This window comes from Triplophysa rosa, linkage group LG8, assembly GCF_024868665.1.
Source record: "Triplophysa rosa linkage group LG8, Trosa_1v2, whole genome shotgun sequence".
In the NCBI taxonomy this organism is placed as follows: Eukaryota; Metazoa; Chordata; class Actinopteri; order Cypriniformes; family Nemacheilidae; genus Triplophysa; species Triplophysa rosa.
The window spans coordinates 4,956,372-4,978,888 of NC_079897.1; the positions used below are offsets into that span (position 1 = coordinate 4,956,372).

At 39.1% G+C, this 22,517-nt stretch overlaps 3 protein-coding genes across 3 annotated transcripts in view; all 3 read left to right on the plus strand.

Annotated features, from left to right (window-relative positions):
• thbs3a (thrombospondin 3a) overlaps positions 1–2,555 on the plus strand; it is a 15,807-nt gene extending 13,252 nt beyond the window's left edge. Inside the window, exons 17-21 of the mRNA XM_057340513.1 lie at positions 643–845; positions 933–1,111; positions 1,559–1,607; positions 1,691–1,887; positions 2,379–2,555. Of these exons, the coding sequence (XP_057196496.1) occupies positions 643–845; positions 933–1,111; positions 1,559–1,607; positions 1,691–1,887; positions 2,379–2,555 (805 nt within the window). The remainder of the gene's footprint in view (positions 1–642; positions 846–932; positions 1,112–1,558; positions 1,608–1,690; positions 1,888–2,378) is intronic.
• A 5,337-nt stretch (positions 2,556–7,892) lies between these two features.
• hjv (hemojuvelin BMP co-receptor) lies at positions 7,893–12,726 on the plus strand. The gene is made up of 5 exons (XM_057340436.1): positions 7,893–8,107; positions 10,021–10,093; positions 10,416–10,589; positions 10,714–11,219; positions 11,827–12,726. The coding sequence occupies exons 3-5, from the start codon at positions 10,487–10,489 to the stop codon at positions 12,427–12,429; spliced, it is 1,212 nt and encodes a 403-aa protein (XP_057196419.1). The 5' UTR covers positions 7,893–8,107; positions 10,021–10,093; positions 10,416–10,486; the 3' UTR covers positions 12,430–12,726.
• A 1,954-nt stretch (positions 12,727–14,680) lies between these two features.
• Positions 14,681–17,104, plus strand: txnipb (thioredoxin interacting protein b). Its single transcript, XM_057340228.1, has 6 exons — positions 14,681–15,124; positions 15,334–15,409; positions 15,513–15,660; positions 15,746–16,105; positions 16,190–16,489; positions 16,570–17,104. The coding sequence occupies exons 1-6, from the start codon at positions 14,869–14,871 to the stop codon at positions 16,576–16,578; spliced, it is 1,149 nt and encodes a 382-aa protein (XP_057196211.1). The 5' UTR covers positions 14,681–14,868; the 3' UTR covers positions 16,579–17,104.
• Positions 17,105–22,517: the final 5,413 nt, after the last annotated feature.

The following is a 22,517-nucleotide window of genomic DNA, read 5'->3' on the forward strand; positions in this document are numbered from 1 at the left end:
AACACACCACACACACACAGACCACACGATCACATATCCACACACACACACACACACACACACACACACACACACACACACACACACACACACACACACACACATGTCTGGTTTATTATCTCTGTGGGGACAGTCCATAGGCGTAATGTTTTTTATACTGTACAAACTGTATATTTTATCCCCTAACCCTACCCCTAAACCTAAAGATCATAGAACACTTTTTGCATTTTTAGATTTTTTAAAAATATAAGTCTCTACAACTTATAAGCTTTTTTGCCCATGGGGACCTCAATTTTGGTCCCCACGGTGACACGAGTCCCCATGTGTTGGTGCGCATTCAAGTTTAGGTCCCCACCGGGATATAAAAACATGAACAGACACGGCTATCATTAATTGCATTTATCAAATGTTTTTTGATATCGAGCTAATGATATTTTCTGTCTTATAATTAATCATTAAATAACATTCTTTGTTTATTGATATAGTTTTTATTATAAGAACAGCTGTGGTTAGCAATTGGCAGAAAATGTGTTAATTTATTAATCTGTATATGGCAGGATTGCTCTGCTGCCATCTAGTGTCTCAAAGTTGATGGCAAACACAATCCGGTTTATAATATTCAATGTCTCATATGTTTTACAGCGATGGAGACGGACATCAAGACACTCGGGATAACTGCCCCGACATTCCGAACAGCTCTCAGCTTGATTCGGATAACGACGGCATCGGTGACGACTGTGACGAGGATGATGATAACGACGGTGTTCCAGACAACCAGGCCATCAATGGAATTGGACCAGATAACTGCAGACTGATTTCCAACCCCAACCAGAAAGACTCAGACAGTAAAAGCAGATTCTAGTGCTCAACGGACTTATGATGAATAATCTTGATGACTGAATGGCGCATCTTGATTTTTCTCATCCTTCTAGGTAACGGAGTCGGCGATGTATGCGAGAATGACTTTGACAATGATGCAGTATTGGATTTTATTGACGCGTGTCCAGAAAGTGCAGAAGTCACAATTACTGATTTCAGAGCCTATCAGACAGTGATATTGGACCCGGAGGGCGACGCTCAGATTGACCCGAACTGGGTGGTGCTAAATCAGGTAGAAAGCATCAAGGGAATCCTTAGGAATTCACAGATATGTTATGAGGTATAACTGAATCAGGCCACTGTTCTGTCCAGTGACTTATGGTTTGAATTAGTAATAAAATATTAAAATAATATCAATATAAATATTCCTATGCCACAGAATTTCAAAAATAACAATGGAACAAATTTCAAACACTCTTCCTATTCTCCATTGCTTAAACAAACAGATTTTCCTGCCCCAAACTTGTGCCACTGGCTGAGACAATGTTATGTCTAGCCCAGTCAGGTCACTAAAACAAATTCTGTTTGGTTCCTTTTGGTGCTTCTAGTGGCACAAAAATCCAACACCGCACGTATAAGCAGAAATGTTTTGTTTTGTGGTTTTTAGTAGTTTTGTTTTGTTTCAAGACTTCAATGTACTAATGTTGCTTGTGTGACAAAACATGAACTTGGGTTTCAGGGTATGGAGATTGTTCAAACTATGAATAGCGACCCGGGTCTGGCAGTGGGTGAGTCTCAAAGTGTTTAAAAGCCAAGCTTCCAGCATACCCCTGTAGCGCAACATTAATAACATTATAAATCATATACCCAGGTTACACAGCATTTAACGGGGTGGACTTCGAAGGAACATTTCACGTTAACACAGTGACTGATGATGACTATGCCGGCTTCATCTTTGGCTATCAGGATTCGTCCAGTTTTTATGTGGTGATGTGGAAACAGACGGAGCAGACTTACTGGCAGTCTGTCCCGTTCAGAGCCATGGCTGAACCGGGACTACAGCTGAAGGTGAACAGAGACAGCTCACTTTCATTCGAATCCATTCGTGAAAATATCTTTTTTTACCAAATTATGTTATCAGCAAAACAAGTTGGTATGTCCCACTGTTGTTTAATGGTTTAAAACGTTTGTACAAAATCTGATAATCTGAAAATCGGATCGATTTTTAAGACCGAATTGTTTTCTTCACTAGATAAGAAGCAAGAAAAAAAATGATGAATATAATTGAACAATTTCGCTTATTTGAATAGTGATAATAGTGCAGTATGGTAAAAATATCTTATTTATTTTGTCTTTGTTTTAACATTTTTATATTCCACAGCTTTTTTTTCAAGTTTTAATTAGCCTTTTAATCCTTGCTTTTTAATATAGCCTCAGACTTTTGCACAGCCTCATAAAGATCACTAATGCCCATATGACCATCAAATACTTAGTCAGAAAATCAGTTGTATTTATTGCATTATTTTTTTTGAGAATTGTTGTGTATTTATCTGCTCTAGGCGGTGAAATCTCGCACCGGTCCCGGTGAGTTTCTTCGTAATGCTCTATGGCACACGGGTCACACAGACGGAGAGGTGAAACTGCTGTGGAAAGACCCACGAAATGTCGGCTGGCAAGATAAAGCCTCATACCGCTGGCATCTCACCCACCGGCCACAGGTCGGCTACATAAGGTGAGGCTCTCAACTCACTTTAACTGATCAGTTCTGTCTCAATGCCTTTAAAATGTTCACTAAATATTCTGTATTAAATACAACTTTTAATATATTGACAATTTATTACATTGAGATACAATTGATGTTATATCTGCACTAGAGATTGTGATAGTTACTCTGCGCTGGGACTCTACGGAGTGGTTTCCCGGACAGGGATTAGTTTAAACCAGGACTAGACCTTAGCTTAATTAGGGAATTTAAGTGGTTTTAACAAAAATAACAAAACATTTCTTGTGTGCATTTTCAGACAACACAAAGGCAATGATGTATTTTAAGATATGTCCGTGCAGGTTGTTTTCCATTTGGACAGCTCGGACTAGTCGAATCCCTGTCTGGGAAACTGCCCCTACAAGTCTATTTTTATTCAGAACTACTTTGCCCAATTATCACATACACCTGCTTGCCATCTTTTGGTCTCTGGCACTGAAGACTGCGTTCATAGTTTTCTGTGGTCACAAGAGGGCGCTGTAGCAGATAGGGGCAGTGTGAAGTAAGCATGGGCTTTTAGGAATGGATGGGGGCGTACTTCTGGTTATCCTTAAAATTTCTTCTCAGTTGCCCCTTCTTCCTGCCCCCTCGTACCCCTGAGACTCCGTTGAGTGGTTGGGCCCCCTGGCTACCCATTGTTGTGGTTGCCATGCCAATGAAATCCTTTGGCAAGAATTTTCTTGGTGCCTGTTCATATGCAGATCCAACGGAAACTGCTGTAGTGGACGGGCGTAAGGAGAAAAGAGAGAGGGAGCAAACTGCGGAGGACAGTTGAAGATGTATTGTGTATGATTTCCTGTGCTAAGTCATTTTTTTGCATTGTTGTGTAAATTAAACGCTCTTTCCCCAATACCAATGCGTAAATTCTATGTTCCTGTTAGACTTTCAGTTCGAATAAACAATTATTTGACCTTTAAACAGTTCTGAAGATTTTACCCACATTTACACTTTGTCTCTCTGAGTAAATGAGCTGTTTAGATCAGAGGTTTACAAAGTCTGTTTGAATAAATACCTACAGGTGCAGAAAGAGCTGCCTGGTGCTCACATTGTGTGTGTGCGTGCGTGTGTGTGTATGTACACGGGTATGCACTTTTGTGTGTGAGACAATTTGTAGCCCGGGCTTTGTACTGCCCTTTTCAAACACACACACCTGCTTTGTATTCAGAGGATTGAATAGAGAACACTGGACTTCAGAACACAAACACCGTGCTCCGCTCATACATAATGCTATGCAGAACCAGCCTGCTGCTAAATCAAATCAGATCTCACTTATTATCAGGTACTTACAGGCTGAGCAGGTGGAGTTTAACAGCCAAGAGTAGCAGCTCAAAACAAACATAGAATAAAGATATAGCCCTAAAATAATATGAAACAGAAGTAAAAATATGCTCAGTCAAATTTTCAAGAATGCTATACAGTGATGTTAGAAAGTCTAGCAGTACTGCATATCCAATAGCAACTCGTGTGTGTGTTAATGTTTTTTATAACCCGGTGGGGACCTAAACCTGAATGCACACCAACACATGGGGACTCGTGTCACCGTGGGGACCAAAATTGAGGTCCCCATGGGCAAAAAAGCTTATAAATTGTACGGAACAATATTTTTTTTTAATCTAAAAATGCAAAAAAGTGTTCTATGATCTTTAGGTTTAGGGGTGGGGTTAGGGGATAGAATATACAGTTTGTACAGTATAAAAAACATTACGCCTATGGACTGTCCCCACAGAGATAATCAACCAGACGTGTCTGTGTGTGGAAGGGTAAGACCCAACATTCCCAACATGAAAACGAAACAATGAATATACTAAAATAATGTAATGCAAAACGTGATCTGTATGGGATAAGAGTAAAAATAATATTAGCTTAGTATAAAAGAAATAGAAGTTAATATGTTTGTGTAAAATACGTGTTTGTTCCTGTGGCAGAGTGAAGCTTTACGAGGGCACAGAACTGGTAGCTGACTCAGACGTTGTGATTGACACCACTATGAGAGGAGGGCGTCTGGGCGTATTCTGCTTCTCTCAGGAGAACATCATCTGGTCTAATCTGCGGTACCGCTGCAACGGTAAGAATTAATCCACTCTTTGATATTTAAATAGTCATCCCCAGTTTCTCACATTCAACCTTGAACACAAAACCAGTTTCAAAACAATCTCAACGTTTTGAATCAAAGTTCTTTATTGACAAAAGTATAATTAAAACAGAACTGCTGTACAAAAGTTAAACAGAAATTTACAAACCAAATACAAATCTGTACTTTTTCTCCCCCAGATACCGTTCCGGAGGACTTCAGTCCACACCGTAAACAGGTTCTAATGCACATAAAAGTGTGAGGAGATTGAAACGCCCTCCGTCTCTCTATAGTGCCCCTGAGACTCAGTATGGGGCCATTGAACTCCTGTGTGTGAGGGGCTGAACAATCAGGACACAAGAGAGATTTACCCAGTACCTGTGTCATTCTGAACTGAAAAGCCTGGGTGAAATGAGAGAAAAGACTTTTATTTTACATTTTGCGTGTTAATGCAGGGGCGGTATAACGTGTGCTACTGTGAGCGTGTGTATGCGTGAGAGGGTCCATTAGGGTACGTATGCAATAACGATGTTTTAAAATAAAGGAATGTTTTTATACAACATAACAAACACCATGCAGTACTTCGGCCCCATAATTATGATTAATACAAACATAAATCACATTTAAAAATGTTGTCACCCTGACATTTTGTCTCAATTCCAGAATTGAACTACCCAAATATGTCTAGAAATTGATGTACAATCATTTTGACCACTGTGGGATCTAAATAATGGTTCTTATATAAATCTGTATAAACCATTAGTTCGTGGCACAAATTATTTTAACAGTAAACATAAAATATATCAAATAAAAGCAGATTAGAACAGAAGTGCAGTTCAAAACCTTACGGAGGCAGACTGGCGCCGCCCTAGCGGTCGCATTGTGCACGTGCTGGTACTGTGGCGGGAGATTCCAGCGGGGAGTCGCGTGTTCCTCGTGGTCAGGGAGGCCGGGACGAGTGCAATATTGGCGGGAGATTGAACAACAGTGCACAACATCCCACACCTGCCAGACCGCAGGACTGCTCAACACAACTACAAAATAAAGACATACATTAAACAAACAAAAAGCTTTGTTCTAAATAAAACAACACATACAATTCTTATCAAATATGTCCCTCACATTACTTTTCCTTTGTGGTATCTTACAAAACTGAAGAAGGGAAATGTGGCAGGTGGACTTTGGACCCCCAGTGGGCCCCTACAGCCAAACTTTACAGACTACAGGTGTGTTTGTACTGAGGCGTTATCTATTAGCCGTGATCTTTAAACTCTTCTAAATGATCAATGATCATATTTAAGATTGGATATTTTGGTAGCCCATATATAATCCCAAATTTTCCATCTTTTACCTAAAAATCTACAAAATATTGAGCGACCCCCGTCATTTGCATTAGGTTCACGAGAAGACCATTGGAGAATTTCTTTTTTTTTTTTAAGTAAAACCTTTATACCATAAAGTATTCTGTTTATAATTAAATATTTTCGTGTCCCGTGCGTTTTGATAAACTGTTCTATAGTAGGGAGACGAGAGTAAAACGCGCTCGTGCACAAATGCACCTGTCCAGTGTACGTAACGTGAATTCTGCTACGACTCTCATAGACACGGTTTTTTTATACACACTGCTTTCATTTCCTTAACATGACAAAAAAATAATGACATCAATCACATCTGGTTATTCACAGTTCTAATATTTTTAATCATAGTCCTTGATACTTATTTATTAAAATAAGGCATAGCCAAATCCCCTGGCCTGCGCGCACCCCTGGTTGGAAATCACTGTCCTAGACGCCCGGTTGCTTAGTAACGGGGTTATCTGTTGACCAACGAGTTGTGCAACTTTAGTTGACAAAAATGTACAGCACCAAAGTGAAAGTCTGTCTGTAAGAAACACACAATCTTCTTATAAAGTTACTAAAGATCGCCAACCTAACCATTTACAAGAAATATTTTAAATTTTGAACGCAACTTCTCAACAAAACGAATGAAGAGTTCACTTACCTACAGTTTAACAACGCATCTTAAAATCGTTTTAAAATCACAACGGGACGAAACCGTTTATATACTTCTTGTCTTTTTACAAATAACTTGGTATAGTCCGGTGTCACGCTTTTGGCGCGTCTGCAGCTCGGTGGTTCTGGTTTGGACCGAAAACTGAGCGGCACAAAGGGACCTGCGGCCCCGCCTCCAACTAGCCAACAAAGAGTGAAACCCAGTGATGCATGCACGCATACTGTGGACAACAGCCCAGATCACATAAACACAGTAGACCCAGATCGCACTTTCTCCCTCACTAATGCATGCATACTACACACACACTGTAATGCATGCATCAGCATACACTGAAGGCTATACGTGCACACAACTCAGCACAGTGCATCACATTACGCTTCAGTTAACAATAGAACATCTATAACGGTTTTGTTTACGTTTTCAGCGTTAAAATAAATAAAGTATTCTGATCACAGAAACCCATGTTGTAACTCACTTTATGCTATTTACAACACACTCTCTCACCCACATTTATTACTTTGCTGGTCAACACCGCCATCTGCCGATAGCACACTGAATTACGTCACACTTTGATTACGCCACATACACATTAGGAAATACATTTAAAATGTGCAAACTTAATGACACAAGTCAGTAAAAGTGTCTCTCTTATGCGTGTTGGAAGTGGTGCATCTGCTAAATAAAACCAAGATGCGCAAACACACACAATCTAAAGCCAAACAGAGAAGCACGTGTTTTACAGAGTAGGCTAAATAAGAATTAGTCACACTTGTAGTGAAATGGAGTGCTTTGATGTATCGTCTAAAAAAACGCGTTTATAGCTTATGACTATATGCTTGACATTGTGTCTACGTGCCTAATGTTATTTTATAATGGACAACTTTGAGCATAATGAAAGAACAGCAGCCGAATGCTATCTCAAGTTGGTTCAGTACAGTCAAATCTAGGCAAAGTATCTTAAAGTAGAATGATTGGTTTTTGGTGATTTTCGTAGTATGCATTTTTTGTATGATTCTGTAAATATCATGTTATATAAATAGTTAATTGACAAAATGCTTTGTATAAAAGCGTCTCCCATCTGAATGCATTTAAGTATTCATTCAATACTAGGCTATGCTACAATAGTCCCATAATAATTTTGTTTGATTTAGAGTAGTCTACATGACACTTTTGTATACACTATTAAACACTAATCTAAATCCGCGAGTATGTTCAGATATGTTGACAAACAGTGAGGCTGGAGCATGCTCTTCGTCAGCTGGTGCGCGCGTGGCAGGTGCGCGCTGCGGGTGATCACTCGTGCGAGACTGTGACGTGACGTGGGGGTCACGCCGCACAAGATTCCGTCACATTCGAGTGTCGGTGTCCCATTGACGGAACATTGATGACAGGAAAAGATCTCAGCGTTGTGTTCTGTCTACAAGAGAGCGTCTTCTAGTTCTGTAAGTGTATTTTAAAGCGAATTATTTAATATCTGTAATGTTGTGTTAATAATGAACTACATGTATACAGTCTTAGTACGTTATTCAAGTTGGAGTACATTTCTTTGTCATGTTTAATATTAGAGATATTTTACTATTTACTATTTTATGGTGATCTATCCATGCGTTCAATCCCTGCAACGATCGGTGTGTTTTTTATTTAAAGTACATTGGTGGTATATAATATACTGTTGTAGAGGTAGGCTATTATATACTACACATGTAGCCTATTAGTCTTATACTACTACAAATACTATTCTTTTTTATATAATGTTTTTTAGAAGGTTTAGAACTTATTTAAAATGTCTTTAGTTTCCAAGACTTGAAAGGTAACCAGTATCAGTAAAGTTTGACATCAGGATTTGGGGAAAAGGACTCCTAAAGAATTTTAAAAATGTATGTATTTACAATAAGATATTACTGTAGCTATTGGGCCTTTTTTATTAGTTTTCACAGACAGACAGACAGACAGATAGACACACACAAAGCTCACATGCTTGCCTTGGCACATACAGTCAAACATATCCTTAAGACTTATAGCTTGATGCCGAAACACAATCTAACAGAAGTTGCAGTTTAAAGGACAAAACTGTTTCAGTCTTCAACATATACAAAGTGTATGGGACCTGAAGTGTGTGTTTATAGAAGTTTGGATCAGAAATGAGTTCTCTTTAAAAACGAGTTTCCATGTGCAGTTATACATCAATCACAGTAAGAATGAATCTGAGATTTAGCGCTGAAATTAGACTGCAGAAGGTAACAGAGCTGTAGAGTTCCTGCAGTCCGTCTCACACCTGCTTCTGTGCTGCAGAGCACTCAGCTCTGACTATTTCCACTGGGGCAGGTGCTGGTGTGGCGGTGTATATTTAGACCCCTCTATTTCTGCCCTGCAACTCCCATAACTGCCCCATATGCTACCAGCCGTCCCATGAACTAGAATAAATATCAGCTGTCAGTGCTAGAACAGTAAAACCCAAATCTCTGCTGCAGTGAATCAGTATAGTAAGAAGAGATGGCAGTGCAACGGAAAATGTTAAATGGATCAAGGAGATGTAGCGCTGCATGTTTAGTTATTTACGTACATTAATCTTTTATTAAGAGTTCATTTGCAAAAATAGATAACTCTGATTCAAAAATCATGTTTTTAATTGTGTTTAATTGTGTTAGTTAGCTGTATTTTTTGTGTTATTATTACTTAATCAAAACAACCTGACTGCAGCTTGACTGACATTACTTGGAATGCACAATAAAAATATGATTTTTGAGCACTTTTAAATACGGAGTTATCTGTTTTGCAAATTAACTCTTCATATTCAATAGAAGAAAATGTATAATAAACTAGGATGTCCTAAATTGTAAGATTTAGCTTACTTTACAGTAAGATATCCACACACACAGAGTATTTTGCGTTTACTCTTGTGTTCCACCAATGTTTGCTTTGGACTCTTAGCAAATAACATGAGAGCGAGAGTTCAAACTGCAAAATATCTTCAGAAAAAAAATTACTGTTTTTTTCTCTGAAGAGGCTTACGTAAATCACATTTAAAAATGAATGAATGTCACAACTTTAGACACAAATATCAAACCGAGTGGCATCTGCAACCAAATGATGCTGGACCTTCTCTCAGAACTAATATAACTTTTCTGAGCCATGTTTGCAAGGACTTTAACCAGCTGGTCTCATGTGATTTTGTATACATGTTAATTTACACTGAAGTTTACACAGGTGTGCTAACAGAGTTACCTTAAATTTTAATATCAAGAATCAAAGTGTATAGATGTCAAATACTTTATCCATTTTTTAACAATCTAACACATAATGAAATGATTGTCTGAAGTGTTTGCATTGTATTTTTTTTGTAAAAATGTTATAGATGTTCAACATGTTCACGACATCATCAGTTCTTTGATGGGTCTCAAGACCTGAAGAGACTCGATGAACTCAAGGTACGTTTTAAGAACCATAACATATGGCATTATTTATTATATCTGTCTTATGATTAAACTTATATTTGGTCACATATTAAACTTGAGCTTGAATTACATATTTGTTAAAACAATCATTGTAGTGTGTGTCCATTCCAATACTCCAATTTTTAAAATAAATAAATACTCATAAAAAATAAGACCTCTTAGAAAATGTTAGAAATAGAATCTTAACAATTACAACATTATTTTTTAGAAATAATAATATGTTTGTTTTCCTCAGATTTGTAATTGGATGTATTTGGGTTTGTCTCCCCTGTGTGTGTTTTTTTACATGTAACAGGGGTCAGTGGCAAGAGCTGTAGTGCTTGTGCTGACACCTGCAAGCAGGCCGTCCCGCCTGTGTCTGTATGGATGGGAATGGCAGCACCAGCTGCCTGTGGGAATCACTCACACATATCAAGGAAACACATTTATCTCATTATTACATCAGTCCTGCTGTTTAGTGCCTCTTCTGGTAAGGTCCCATATAAACTTTACAAAAATGTGCCAAAAAAAGTGCCCTCATTTACCAAAATTCCCTGCAATGTGAGTTTAAACATGCATTAACAGTAAACTGATCTTGTTTTCCTTTTCTTCAGAATGTGCACAGTGTCGTATCCTACAATGCAATTCCGAATTTGTGGCTGCGACTTTGGAGATGGGGGTCATAGGAGGAGGGGGACGGGAAGGGGGTAACGCCGGCTACTGCAGCGCCCTGCGATCCTACGCTCTCTGTACCCAGCGGACCGCCCAAAGGTGCCGCGGAGACCTGGCCTACCATTCTGCAGTGCAGGGCATCGAGGATCTGCTCATTCAACACCGCTGCCCCAAAACAGGCCCCACGGTTCAGCCACGACCCCTGCCCCAGGCCCCTCTCTCAGGGGACGGATGTTTCTATGAGAAAGCCTTTGTGAAGAGGGAAGGCCGGACCCCAGAATACCTGCACTGTGGGGTGTTTGGGGACCCTCATATCCGCACCTTTAATGATGAGTTCCAGACATGTGCAGTGCAGGGAGCCTGGCCACTCATTGATAATCAGTACCTGTATATACAGGCCACCAGCTCGCCCACTAGAGGGAGCGCTTACACCACTGTACTTACAAAGGTGCGGAAAAAAATCACACATACATTTTCTAGTGTGACAGCAAAGTGATGTTATGTTTGCCACTAGTCAAAGGGTTATTTACTTATTATTTAATAAATACATTAATTTTATATTTAATTTAATTTAGTTCTATTTAATTTGAGAGTTCGATTTAATTTTAGAGTTCGATTTAATTTTAGAGTTCAATTTATTTGAATTTATATAAATTAAATTATAAAATTAAACTGAATTATAAAATTAAATAAAATTAAATAATGAAACAAAATGAAATTTTATGGCTCTATTACAAGGAACAAAGACAGCAACCATAGAAAACATATGGTTTAATTGAGTTTTAAAGTGTTTACTATAAATATAAATGTCTGAGGTAAATAAGCAATTTATTGCAGCATTTTCAAAGTAAATTTTTAGTTATGTAACGTAAAAGTTTTGTTTTGTAATGAAATAAATGAATATATGTAAAGTGTAAGTTTTTGACTCTAAAGTGTACAACATAATGGAATTAAAGTATGTACAAGATTTCAAAGTCAGCCCACATCAGTTTTGTGAATGTTTTAATATTTTGTGTTCCTTTGTGTAACAGTTCTCTTGTCTGTTTCATCATCAGATCACCGTTATCTTCAAGAACTGGCGTGAGTGCGCAGAGCTGCAGATATACCAAGCAGAGGTAGATAACGTCCCCCCAGCATTTGTGGATGGCTCCATGACCGGCAGCGATCGCAGAGGCCATCAGAGCCTGCGGGTCACCTCACGTGACCCTGGCCGACACGCTGAGATCAGCGCTACACACATCGGAACGATGCTCGTGGTGCGTCAGATAGACCGGTCACTGAGCCTGTCTGTCCGCTCCCCTCGGGCGATCGTAGAGTCTTATACACCCGAGCAAGACTTGCAGCTGTGTGTATGGGGGTGTCCTGTCTCACAGCGTCTAGGAACCCCACCTCCATCCACGATTGCGTACTCTCACTGTTTGTCTGTGCTTCCTGTGCGGGATGTGTATTTTCAGGCCTGCCTGTTTGACCTGCAGGTCACGGGGAGCACTAACTCTAGTGCATCAGCTGTGGCTGCGTTAGAGGACGCTCGAGCGGTGATCTCTGACCCCAAGAGGATTCACCTGCTGATGGGCAGGGCGGGTAACACACCTGCGTCTCTGCCGATGGTTGTGGTGATAAGTGTCCTTGCAGAAATCCTCAGACGTGCTTTGTCATGATGGCATGACAGAAGTGCAGCAGGTTTACTGAAATCCTGAACCAGGGATTGTGTGATGTTTAATGCATATTTATACAATTGTTCAACGTTTACATGATTTCAGAGTTTTGTTTGGGTGTTTGTATGTCGTGAACGCAGAAGGCAGTCTGGAACCGCCTTGCAACGACTGTTTATTTGTTGTTTTGTTGCATAAAGTGTGTGATGTATGATTGTAATACATTTGTGAATATCTCCATCAGGAGAAACATAAATAACATTTGAAAAAATACTGCAATGCGTATGCTATTGAAAGTTGTGTTTTCTAAAAGGTTTTGTTTTTATAATAAACAAAAAATGTGAAACATTTTTACATAGCAGCAAATTATTTACAATATTTAACAATAGATCACCAAATTATTTTAATATTTAAATTAAAATAATCTTATAAATGTTGTGCTTTTTGTAAAATAAATGCATTTATCAATTAACCATGAAATCTTTTTATAATATGCTTTGTCACTTATTTATGGTGGATGCCCATTAAAATAGTTTTGTAGTGTCATCACTTTGAACATTTACATTATGCATTTATGCATTTGGGAGACACTTTTATTCAAAGCAACTTACATTGCATTATACTTTACATTTGTTAGTGCAATCCCTGGGATCGAACCCATGATCTTGGCGTTGCTAGCACCATGCTCTAACCACTGATCTTCATTTTGCGTCTTTCACTTTGATTCAGTAAATTGTGGTGTGCGGTGGAGGGTGTATTTTGAGCTTTATGTGTGTCACATCGGTTTATTGTTTCACTCCTTGTCCCCACATGGAATGAAAATCAAGTTGTATAATCTATAACCATTCTATACATTACTGCAAGTGCTTTATCATCCACAAGTGCTGACAGATTCTGAGATATTTCACACTATTAAGCAGTGACCCATAGTGTTCCTTTCAACTTAAATGTGCCATCCACTTGTTTTATGTTTGTGTAATGTATGAGAACCCTTAATAAATGTAGACAGCTTCAGTCTAGCTCCATAATGGAGGGTGTCCTTTCCTCAGAAAGGCTCATAACTCTGAAGTTAAAGAGTGTCATTGTGGAGGAATGATGCCAGCATGTATAAGGTAAGCAGCTGTTTTTGTTTTTACTCTCAGTGATTGATGGGGTTATATAAGCGGACCGCTCTTGAACTTCAAGGAGGAATCTGTGCTGTAAAGAGTGTTGGACCGGTCAGTAGATGGCAGTGCCCATCCAATCAGAGGTGTCCATGACAACATCAATCTTTCTCAGACATGTTTTATAGTCTGGATGCAATTGTTTGGTCAGCTCTGATGACTTATGGCATCATTTTACTGTACATTATGTTCTGTTTGATATCTCTGCACAGTGAGGTTTACGCTAATATTATGCAACGGCAAAAAGTAGTATAGTAATATGGTCAGTGCTGGTGTGTGATGGTAATAATCAAATTTTCTGTCTAGAATTTAGTTGAATTTGAATTCTATTTCTATAGCACTTTTGACAAGTTTTCATTCACTGTAATACAAATTTTACAAATTTCAGGCCTCAAAATTTTCTGGTTACATCTAAATTTTTCAAATTGCTCTGTTAAAGTTCTGTAAATTTAAGGAACTGACTGTTGCCACAGATGCAAAAAATGGAGGTTGGATGTTAGAAGATGTAAGTTGAGGCCTAAATTTACAGTGTAAAAAATACACTAGGCCTAAAACAGCTTTACAGAAAATACATTTTAGCACAAACTGCATTGGGGAAAAAAACTGTATAAAATTACGTGAAAACATTAAAAAGGAAAACCACATGGTACATGCCCATAAACGGTCATTTATATGTTCTGTTGTCTATTTGTTCATCGGATGTTAAATAAATACCACATGCTTCGGTGGTGAACAATATTTACAGTTAGCTCTTTGTCAATGTGTCCTAGAAACGTGACTTTCCACCGCAAACATGTTGTTGTGAAGCAGGGAACATCTCCAGTGGGCATTCGTGGCCCACCCCGGTCCATATAATTAGCCCACCTCCTCGAACGCCCATTGCCACATACCCACGAGCTGTCCACGCGCTATAGCTGAGTGCTCATTGGCCGGAGTCGAAGCGAGTAGCCCGGGCGTCCTATGAGAGAGACGACCGTGGGGCGATCCACGGGCGCATGTGAGTGTCCTGCTTCGATGCCCATATGTGTTTCCAACTCCCATCATCAGCAGAGCCGCGTGTAAACTATATAACCACCCACTTCCACTCAGTGTTTACCGACAGAACAGAGTTACCATTAAATTACAAACACACAATATAGAGAATAATAACAATAAAAATACAGATAACGTCGCTAGGTTTTGGTGAGCATTACGCACAGCACTGATTCACAAAGGAACCAAAAAGGGTGACATTTAATAACACTTTTAGTAGTTTTGTTACAATTATTATAAGTTAAAAGAAATGGGCGTGCTGACTAAGAAACCCAAGACTTTCGAGGTTCGGCTGAATGATCCGAACAAGCTCGTGTACGCCAGCGGAGATAAAGTGGCCGGGCGTGTGATAGTGGAGGTGTCGGAGGTGATGCGCGTCTCCGCCGTCCGACTGTTCGGGATCGGATGCGCAAAAGTCGATTATACTAAAGGAAAGCAGCGCTGCAGAGAGGCGATCGACTACCTGAAATACGAAGAGGTTCTTCGGCTTGATCATCAACAGACAGGTGAGACCCAACATTTGTTTTTTCTTACGTAGATGTGCTTGTGAGCTAGTTTTAAAATGAGGATGGACAGATGCTCTTTATCTTTTTTTGCCTTGCGTATATTGAAAACTATAGTTTGTGGAGGAATATCCTAAAATCGGTTTACGTAATATTGGATTGGGAACATGTAAAAAGTGTGCAATTCTCAAAGCACAATCTCTCCACCACAGATACAGACGGCTCTGTCACTCTGCGGCCTGGAAACAGATATGAATTCATGTTCGGATTTGAGCTTCCACAGGCAGGGTGAGTGTCTTTGTAAATGGCACATTACAAACAGCAATACAAATACTTATGTATACATAACTGTGTGACTACTTTTAATGCAAGATCTTTCATCCCTGAACAGGTGCTTAGTTTCCTCATACGATGGGAAGTTTGGCTCAGTTCAGTACTACGTAAAAGCAGTCATAGAGAAATCAGGCCAGCCGTATGCGGAATGCAAGCAATATTTTGAGGTGGAGGAACCTATTGATGTGAACACCCAAGAACTGATGGTGAGTAAATGCGGAGACGCAAAATGATGTGATTGAAACGCGAGACAATCGTTCAGCTCCTCATATTCTTATCCGCTTCCATCAGCTTCCAGTTACAGGTGCAAAAGAGAAGAAAGTCACCTGCATGTTTATTCCCGACGGCAGCGTTTCCTTGGCCGGCCGCATTGACCGGAAGGGTTACTGCGAGGGAGAAGACATTTGCATCAATGCTAAGTTCGAGAACACCTGCTCTCGGATCGTCATTCCTAAAGCTGCCATCATGGCCAAGCACATATATCTGGCGAACGGCCGCACCAAAGTGTTTTATGAGAAGCTCACTTCGGTCAGGGGCGACCACATCATCTCCGGCATGTGTGACATATGGCAGGGTCGAGTTCTTCGCGTGCCCAAGCTGAAGCCCACTGTCTTGGGCTGCGACATCATCCATGTTGATTACACACTGAGGGTGAGTCACATATCTGATAATTGATCATCCGCTGGCAACTGTGGTCAGGGTTTAACCTCCATGGTTTCTCTTTCTCCGGGACAGATCTATGCGCATATCCCAGGCAGCGAGAAGCTGATCCTTGAGCTGCCTCTGGTCATCGGGACGATCCCCTACAACGGCCTGAACAGTCGAACCAGCAGCATGAGCAGTCAGGATGGAAGTGTCACCTCCAGCACCTGCGTGTCCATGCCATCCTCTCCTCCCAGCTACAGCGAGATCTCCCGGGACGACCGCTTGGACAGTTCCTTCGTCCCACTCTTGGACGATTACGCCGAAGATGACAGTCCTATCTTCATACGCATGAGCGGGCACTGTCTACCCCCACCTCCGGCGTACACTGAGGTACACACATGCACATAGAAACACAGCCAATGCTCCAACTGAGATTGCACTAAGGATTACTTCTGCCTCTGATCACACAGGTGAATTGAAACTGCGGCAGAACAAACACAGTTCCTGACGAAAAGATTCTGATCTCGGAAAACAGAAGAACACTTTTACTCCGGAGCTGTGGTCTGTGAAATGCTGTGGCGCAGCAAATTGTGGTTGTTTGCAAGTTGGTGATCCTTTATTGAAGCTGTCACTTCTTGAAAAATGATTATTCACATCGTCATGTACATTACTGCGGATCCTCAGCATCTGAGAGAGTTTGTGGATTTGTGAGAAGTTTTGCCATATTGGTATAATAATTTTTCTGCTGTTATTGCTGTTCCAAATTGGAAAGTGAGCGTGAAAGTGAAGCGTTTTCTGAACACTCTTAATAACTGCAAACAGTTTTGTTAAAATAATATTGAACGTTGTATTATTTTGATATTTGCAATGCCTTATATCGCAATTTGCATGTACTGTATTTCTGATTTGATTTTTAAATCAGAACATTTATATAGAACAATGAATCGACTAATTAATCAAATCTAAATGTGTTATTTGAATTGTATATTTTTGCCTTTTTTAATATTTTTGCCTTATTTGAAGTCAATGCATTATCTACTGTATCAGTGTTATAGATAATAATGTTTGCAATGCATAATACAATAAAACATTTGAAATAATAAAAAACAATCAAGTGTCATACATTTAATCTTTCCATCCATCCCTCCATCAAAAATAAAATAACTTTTCCTAAATACATGTACAAATATTACTGTTGTATTGCTTACAAGTGAATATGAACTTGTTTTCTTTGTATTTAAGGTCTAAAAAAACATCTGTTTTGACCCGTTTCTCCAGTTTTGCAATCCAGCAAAGGGCGAGTTAAATGTACATGTTCTCTAAATGTTAGCTAAACATTAGATTTAGATTTAACATTTAGATTTAGATTATAATGTGATTACTGTATATATAATATAGTATTTATATTTATGCATGTAGAATAAGATTTACATATAATATTTAGACTACATTTATATATAGGATGTAGATTTAACTTTTGCATTTAACATTTAGATTTAACATTTAAATTCAGGATTTATATTTATATTAATGAATTAGATAAAACATTTACATTTAGCTTTAAATTTTATGTATGTAATAAACATGATGCAACTTTTATTATTTATATTATTTATGTAAATCTAGTGAAATGTATGTAGTTTTGTTGGTAAATATGACGAAATTTGACAGGTTTTTGGTACACATTTCATTTTACAAACGGCGCCCCATATCTTTTTGTTTCTTATTTTTTCCCAGTTGTATTTAAACCTTGATATCTTTAACATTGACTGAGTAAGGTCATGTCAAAGATTGAAATCATATTGAAATGAATGACTGAAATCAAACTTTTATGCTCCTACTATCATGATTATATTGTGAGACTTTATCCTGGATTTCACAGACAGGGTCACATATTATTCCTCATTGTGTGTCTGTGTTATGAAACATCCGGTGTGTTTATAGCAGCTCATTTTCTGTTTAGACTCATGAGGTGAGATGAGGCAAGAGGGAAAGCAGGGGAAAGGTTGACATCAGGAGACAATGGAATGTATGTAGCGGTACGTGATGAGCACCTGTTATTGTGACTATCTGGAAGGGTTTATTTACAGGCTCTGTACAGCTGGAGAACATTCAAGAGCTGTTTATCCATCACTACAGCAACTTCCATTCATGGGCGTGCGTTCAGAATAGCATTTGAGTGATGTAACTGTAATCCAAAGGGGCAACGTGAACATGCTGGTAACAACGAACACACATGCTCAGCAGGAAGATCAGACCATCTACAGTACACTACACTACACTAACTTTGTTGGTTTATTGTGTGTGTTGAAATGCTTCATGTGCAAAAACATTCTTTGGTGGGATACAACAGTCTGCATTTTTCTAATTTTAATACATTGCAGGTTCAAAAAATCTGCACATCCAGTCATTTTAAATGTAAAATATTTCTTATATATTTTTTATGTAATTTCATTTTAAGTTAATGTGGCTCCAGGACCCCGGCGTACTGATGAAACTGAGAATGGATTGAATATCAAATGACTTGCGTGAAAAAAGTGTACAGAATACAAAATAACATCCGCCCTGTCCAGAATCATTCGTGCAGAACTGCATGCATGCCGGGTAGGATCAGTAATCATGGAAAGTTGATAGGGTTGTTTACTCACAATGCAGCTGTTCCTTTAGATCTCAGAAAGGATCTGCACCTTTATGGGACCCCCCATCTCTTTCTCACGTATTCTGTCCATTTCCAGTTCTTGAACTTGAGCCTCGTTTGGAAATCTAAGTACTGTGTCTTTATGTGTCCTCTTGTATTTATAAACTTTCCTAATGTTGTGATGAAATCTATGATTCTGTAGCATAAAAATGTGTTAAAGTTGTTTTGCATTGCTGAGTATAGTTAATGTCATACTGTATACAGTGCAGTAAGGCACCTCCCGTTGACTTCAATAGCTCAACAGTTAAGAGAGTTCACCCAAATATTTTGTCATCATTTAGTCACACTCATGTCGTTCAAAACCTGTGTATGACTCTAATGTATATTCTGTGCAACACAAAAGAAGATATTTCGAGAAATGTCTCTGTGGTTTTGTGTCCAAACAATGGAAGTCAATGGGGGAAAATGTTATTTGGCTACCGACGTTTTTCAAAATATCTCCTTTTGTGTCCTGCAGAAAAACGAAAGTCATACAGGTTTAAAATGACATGAGGGTGAGTAAATAAAATAAATGTTATTTTTGAGTGATATTTTCCTTTAACTCTGGGATTTTAAGATTTGAATAAATTAATCACATGCGCTGTAGCATGCTGTTGTTAAGAAGAAACGGGGTTGTTTTAACGCTCTCTATTGGCTTACCACTGTAATGACGTTGTGGAGAGAAGATGAACCTGAAAGCTGAAATTCTGAGCTTTACATAGATACCAAATTTAAGTGGTTAATTCCCAAAGAGCGGGCAGCGAGTGATGTTTGTAGGTGTGTTTCCGGCCATTTTTGGTCACGAAAATTTGGTTCGGTAGGGGATTTACAAAATTTCTTCATGGAACATGTTCTTTACTTAATATCCTAATGATTTTTGGCATAAAAAGAAAAATCGATCATTTTGACCCATACAATGTATTGTTGGCTGTACCCATGCTACTTATGACTGGTTTTGTGGTCCAAGGTCACAAATAAAATTTGTGCCTTTAGACTATGAACATTCACCAGAAAATGTTTCCATGAACACATTATATTCATTAGATATCTGAAGGAAATTCAAGAACATTCTAGAGTTCAACTCATTTTGCCAGTCATCTAGGCCTAATCTCTGCTATAACCCAGGTGTCTTTGATTTCTCCAGTGTAATGTGAGTGGAGTACTGGCCGTCCTGGTGACTAATGCTGTCTACTCCCAACAGAGAGGACAGGACCCTGTGTGAATGACAGGTGGGAGATGAGCCGTCGGCCAAAAAATATATTATCCTTTGTCTCCTGTGTGGTGCAAAATACATATTGTACTTTCTCCAGCACCCATTGTGCAAAAGAACAGTGTTATAAAACAAACACCTCAAAGGTACAGAGTGTCTTCTGTGTTTTCGTCTGTGTTAAATGACTTTCTCTTAATTGTGCAACAAACTATATGTAAGATATGGATGCGCTGAAAATGTAAACACTGGATCTGTGATGCTATTAAAACATAGCACAACTCAGCAACACTGGCTTAACTAATGGCATGAGTCTACAGTATCTGTTTCATGACCCTAGTGAAACAGAAATTATATATTTCACCTTTAACTACCAGGCAATAAACAAACAATTGGCAGCCAACGCAGAATCTTCACCTTCACCATCTTCACCAGAATCTGCAACATACTGCATCAATCGCATCACCAGCAATCTTGGAATCATTAATTGAGAAACTAAGAAACATGATGCGGTTGTTTCCACAAGTTTCTCTTTTTCACAGAGCTCTCAAAAAAGATCTGTGCCTCTTGTGACATCCATCACGTTCTCCCTGTGTCCATCCAGGTTTTGAACTTTAGCCTAGTTCAGATGTTCACTAAGTGAAACTCTCTTCTTGTCTTTTATAAGCTTCCTTATTTCAACAAAGATAATGTATCCATACATTAGTCAACTCCATTTATGCTGTGAGACAGATTTACATTTACATGTATTCAATTAGAAGATGCTTTTATCCAAAGTGACTTACAACTGAGAGTGCATTCAACATTTTGTCTAATGACAATAAGAATCGACTGAACAATGTTTACATGTAGGATTAGATCTGAAGTTAGGAAAGATGACAATTTCTTAATATTAATATTTTTTATATTTTATAATACTTAAAGAAACATTTCACCCCAAAAAAGAAGAATGTAGGAACACAAACAGTTCTGGGGAACTTTTGACTACCACTGTCATTTTTCCTTTAGTCAATGGTGGCCAAAAACTGGTTATAAGCATTCTTTGTTGCCCCATTTCCCATCTCACCAAGATGTTCCTCTTACAAAAATGTACTGTGGCAGTGCCATGATAGTGATAGTATCAGACTGTAATACCTGTGCCAGAACGTTTACCATATTCATTTACCATGGTATAGATTGCCCTGGTATTACCATAGTGCGTGTCCAAAAACCCTGATACTGCTTTGTTAGTCTCTGTTTTTTCATTATACCAGTGCCTTTGGTTACTTGAGTGTATGTGAGCAGAGTATGGGTCGTACTGCTGACTAATGCTGTCTATTCCCATGAGAGGCCAGGACTCTCCGCTTTGACTGACAGGTGCAACATGGGCCTTGATATTTGTATTACACAGCATGGCCTAGAATCCAAAGCATTTGATAAAATACATCATAGAGAGGATGTCAGTTGGGCGTGTAACCAATAACCTATAGCTGGAGTGAAGCAGACATTTTATATGATAGAAAAGATTATATAGCACATACAGTGATGATGGATGTCCTGCTTTATGAACCGCCAAAAGTGGATTGTTAGTGGTGCTTGCCTTTGAAAGCTGTTATTACTGCCACTCAGAACACCTTAGCAACCGCATAGCAATGTGCTAAAAACCACCCACAGCATCCTAGCATCATGGTGCCCACTTTTCTTTTGCGTGGGCAAGCACCACTAACAGTTTCTTACATTTAAAATCTAGCTTAAATGGTTTTTTAAACTTTTACTATTTGTGTAATTGTGCAGACTCACTCCAGACTGGATTTAGATAGTTAAAATAGAGGTCAGTCTATTAAAGGTAAATGACCTTTTAGATGACTGATCATGGCATTTGGAGATCCCCATAATCAGCTGTAGACAGCCAGACGGATAGACAGACAAACACAGTAAACCTGAGCACAATGACCTTTTCGGCCCAAGAGAGAGGTTTTCTTGTGCTCAGATCTATACTACAGAAAATCCGGACAGTGTTTAAAGGGATAGTTCGCCCAAAAAAGAAAATTCTTTCATCGTTTATGTTGGGTCCTGGGGTTGACACATGTCTGTTTTGTTTCTTCTGTTGTGAGAGTGTGAATGTCCCGAGCATGTGGGAACGGTTTGACATATCCATGTGCTCACTGTCTGCGTGTTAGTGTGCCCCGCCATCTGCCACCTATTATTCCCTAGTTAGTCTTAGTGTTTTCACCTGCGCTTGTTAGTTTTCCCCATTTAGTCACTGCCACTTCTCACCATCTTTGTGCGATCTTTGCTTTTGTTTGGACCGCACCTGGCTCTTGCCAATACCGCACCTGGCTCTTGCCAATACCTCTTGTCTAGTTGAGATGTGTGTATGACTTTTCTGTGGATTATTTTTTTCCCTTGGATTTAGTTAAAGTTCTACGGTTTATTTGGAATTTTATTTGGGTCTTTGTTTTCCTTGTTTTGAATTTGTTGGTGCCCCTTGGGAGTTATTCCCTACCACTGCTGCATCACCCGCGGCCGGCGCTGCCGACTCATCGTCCTCTGGA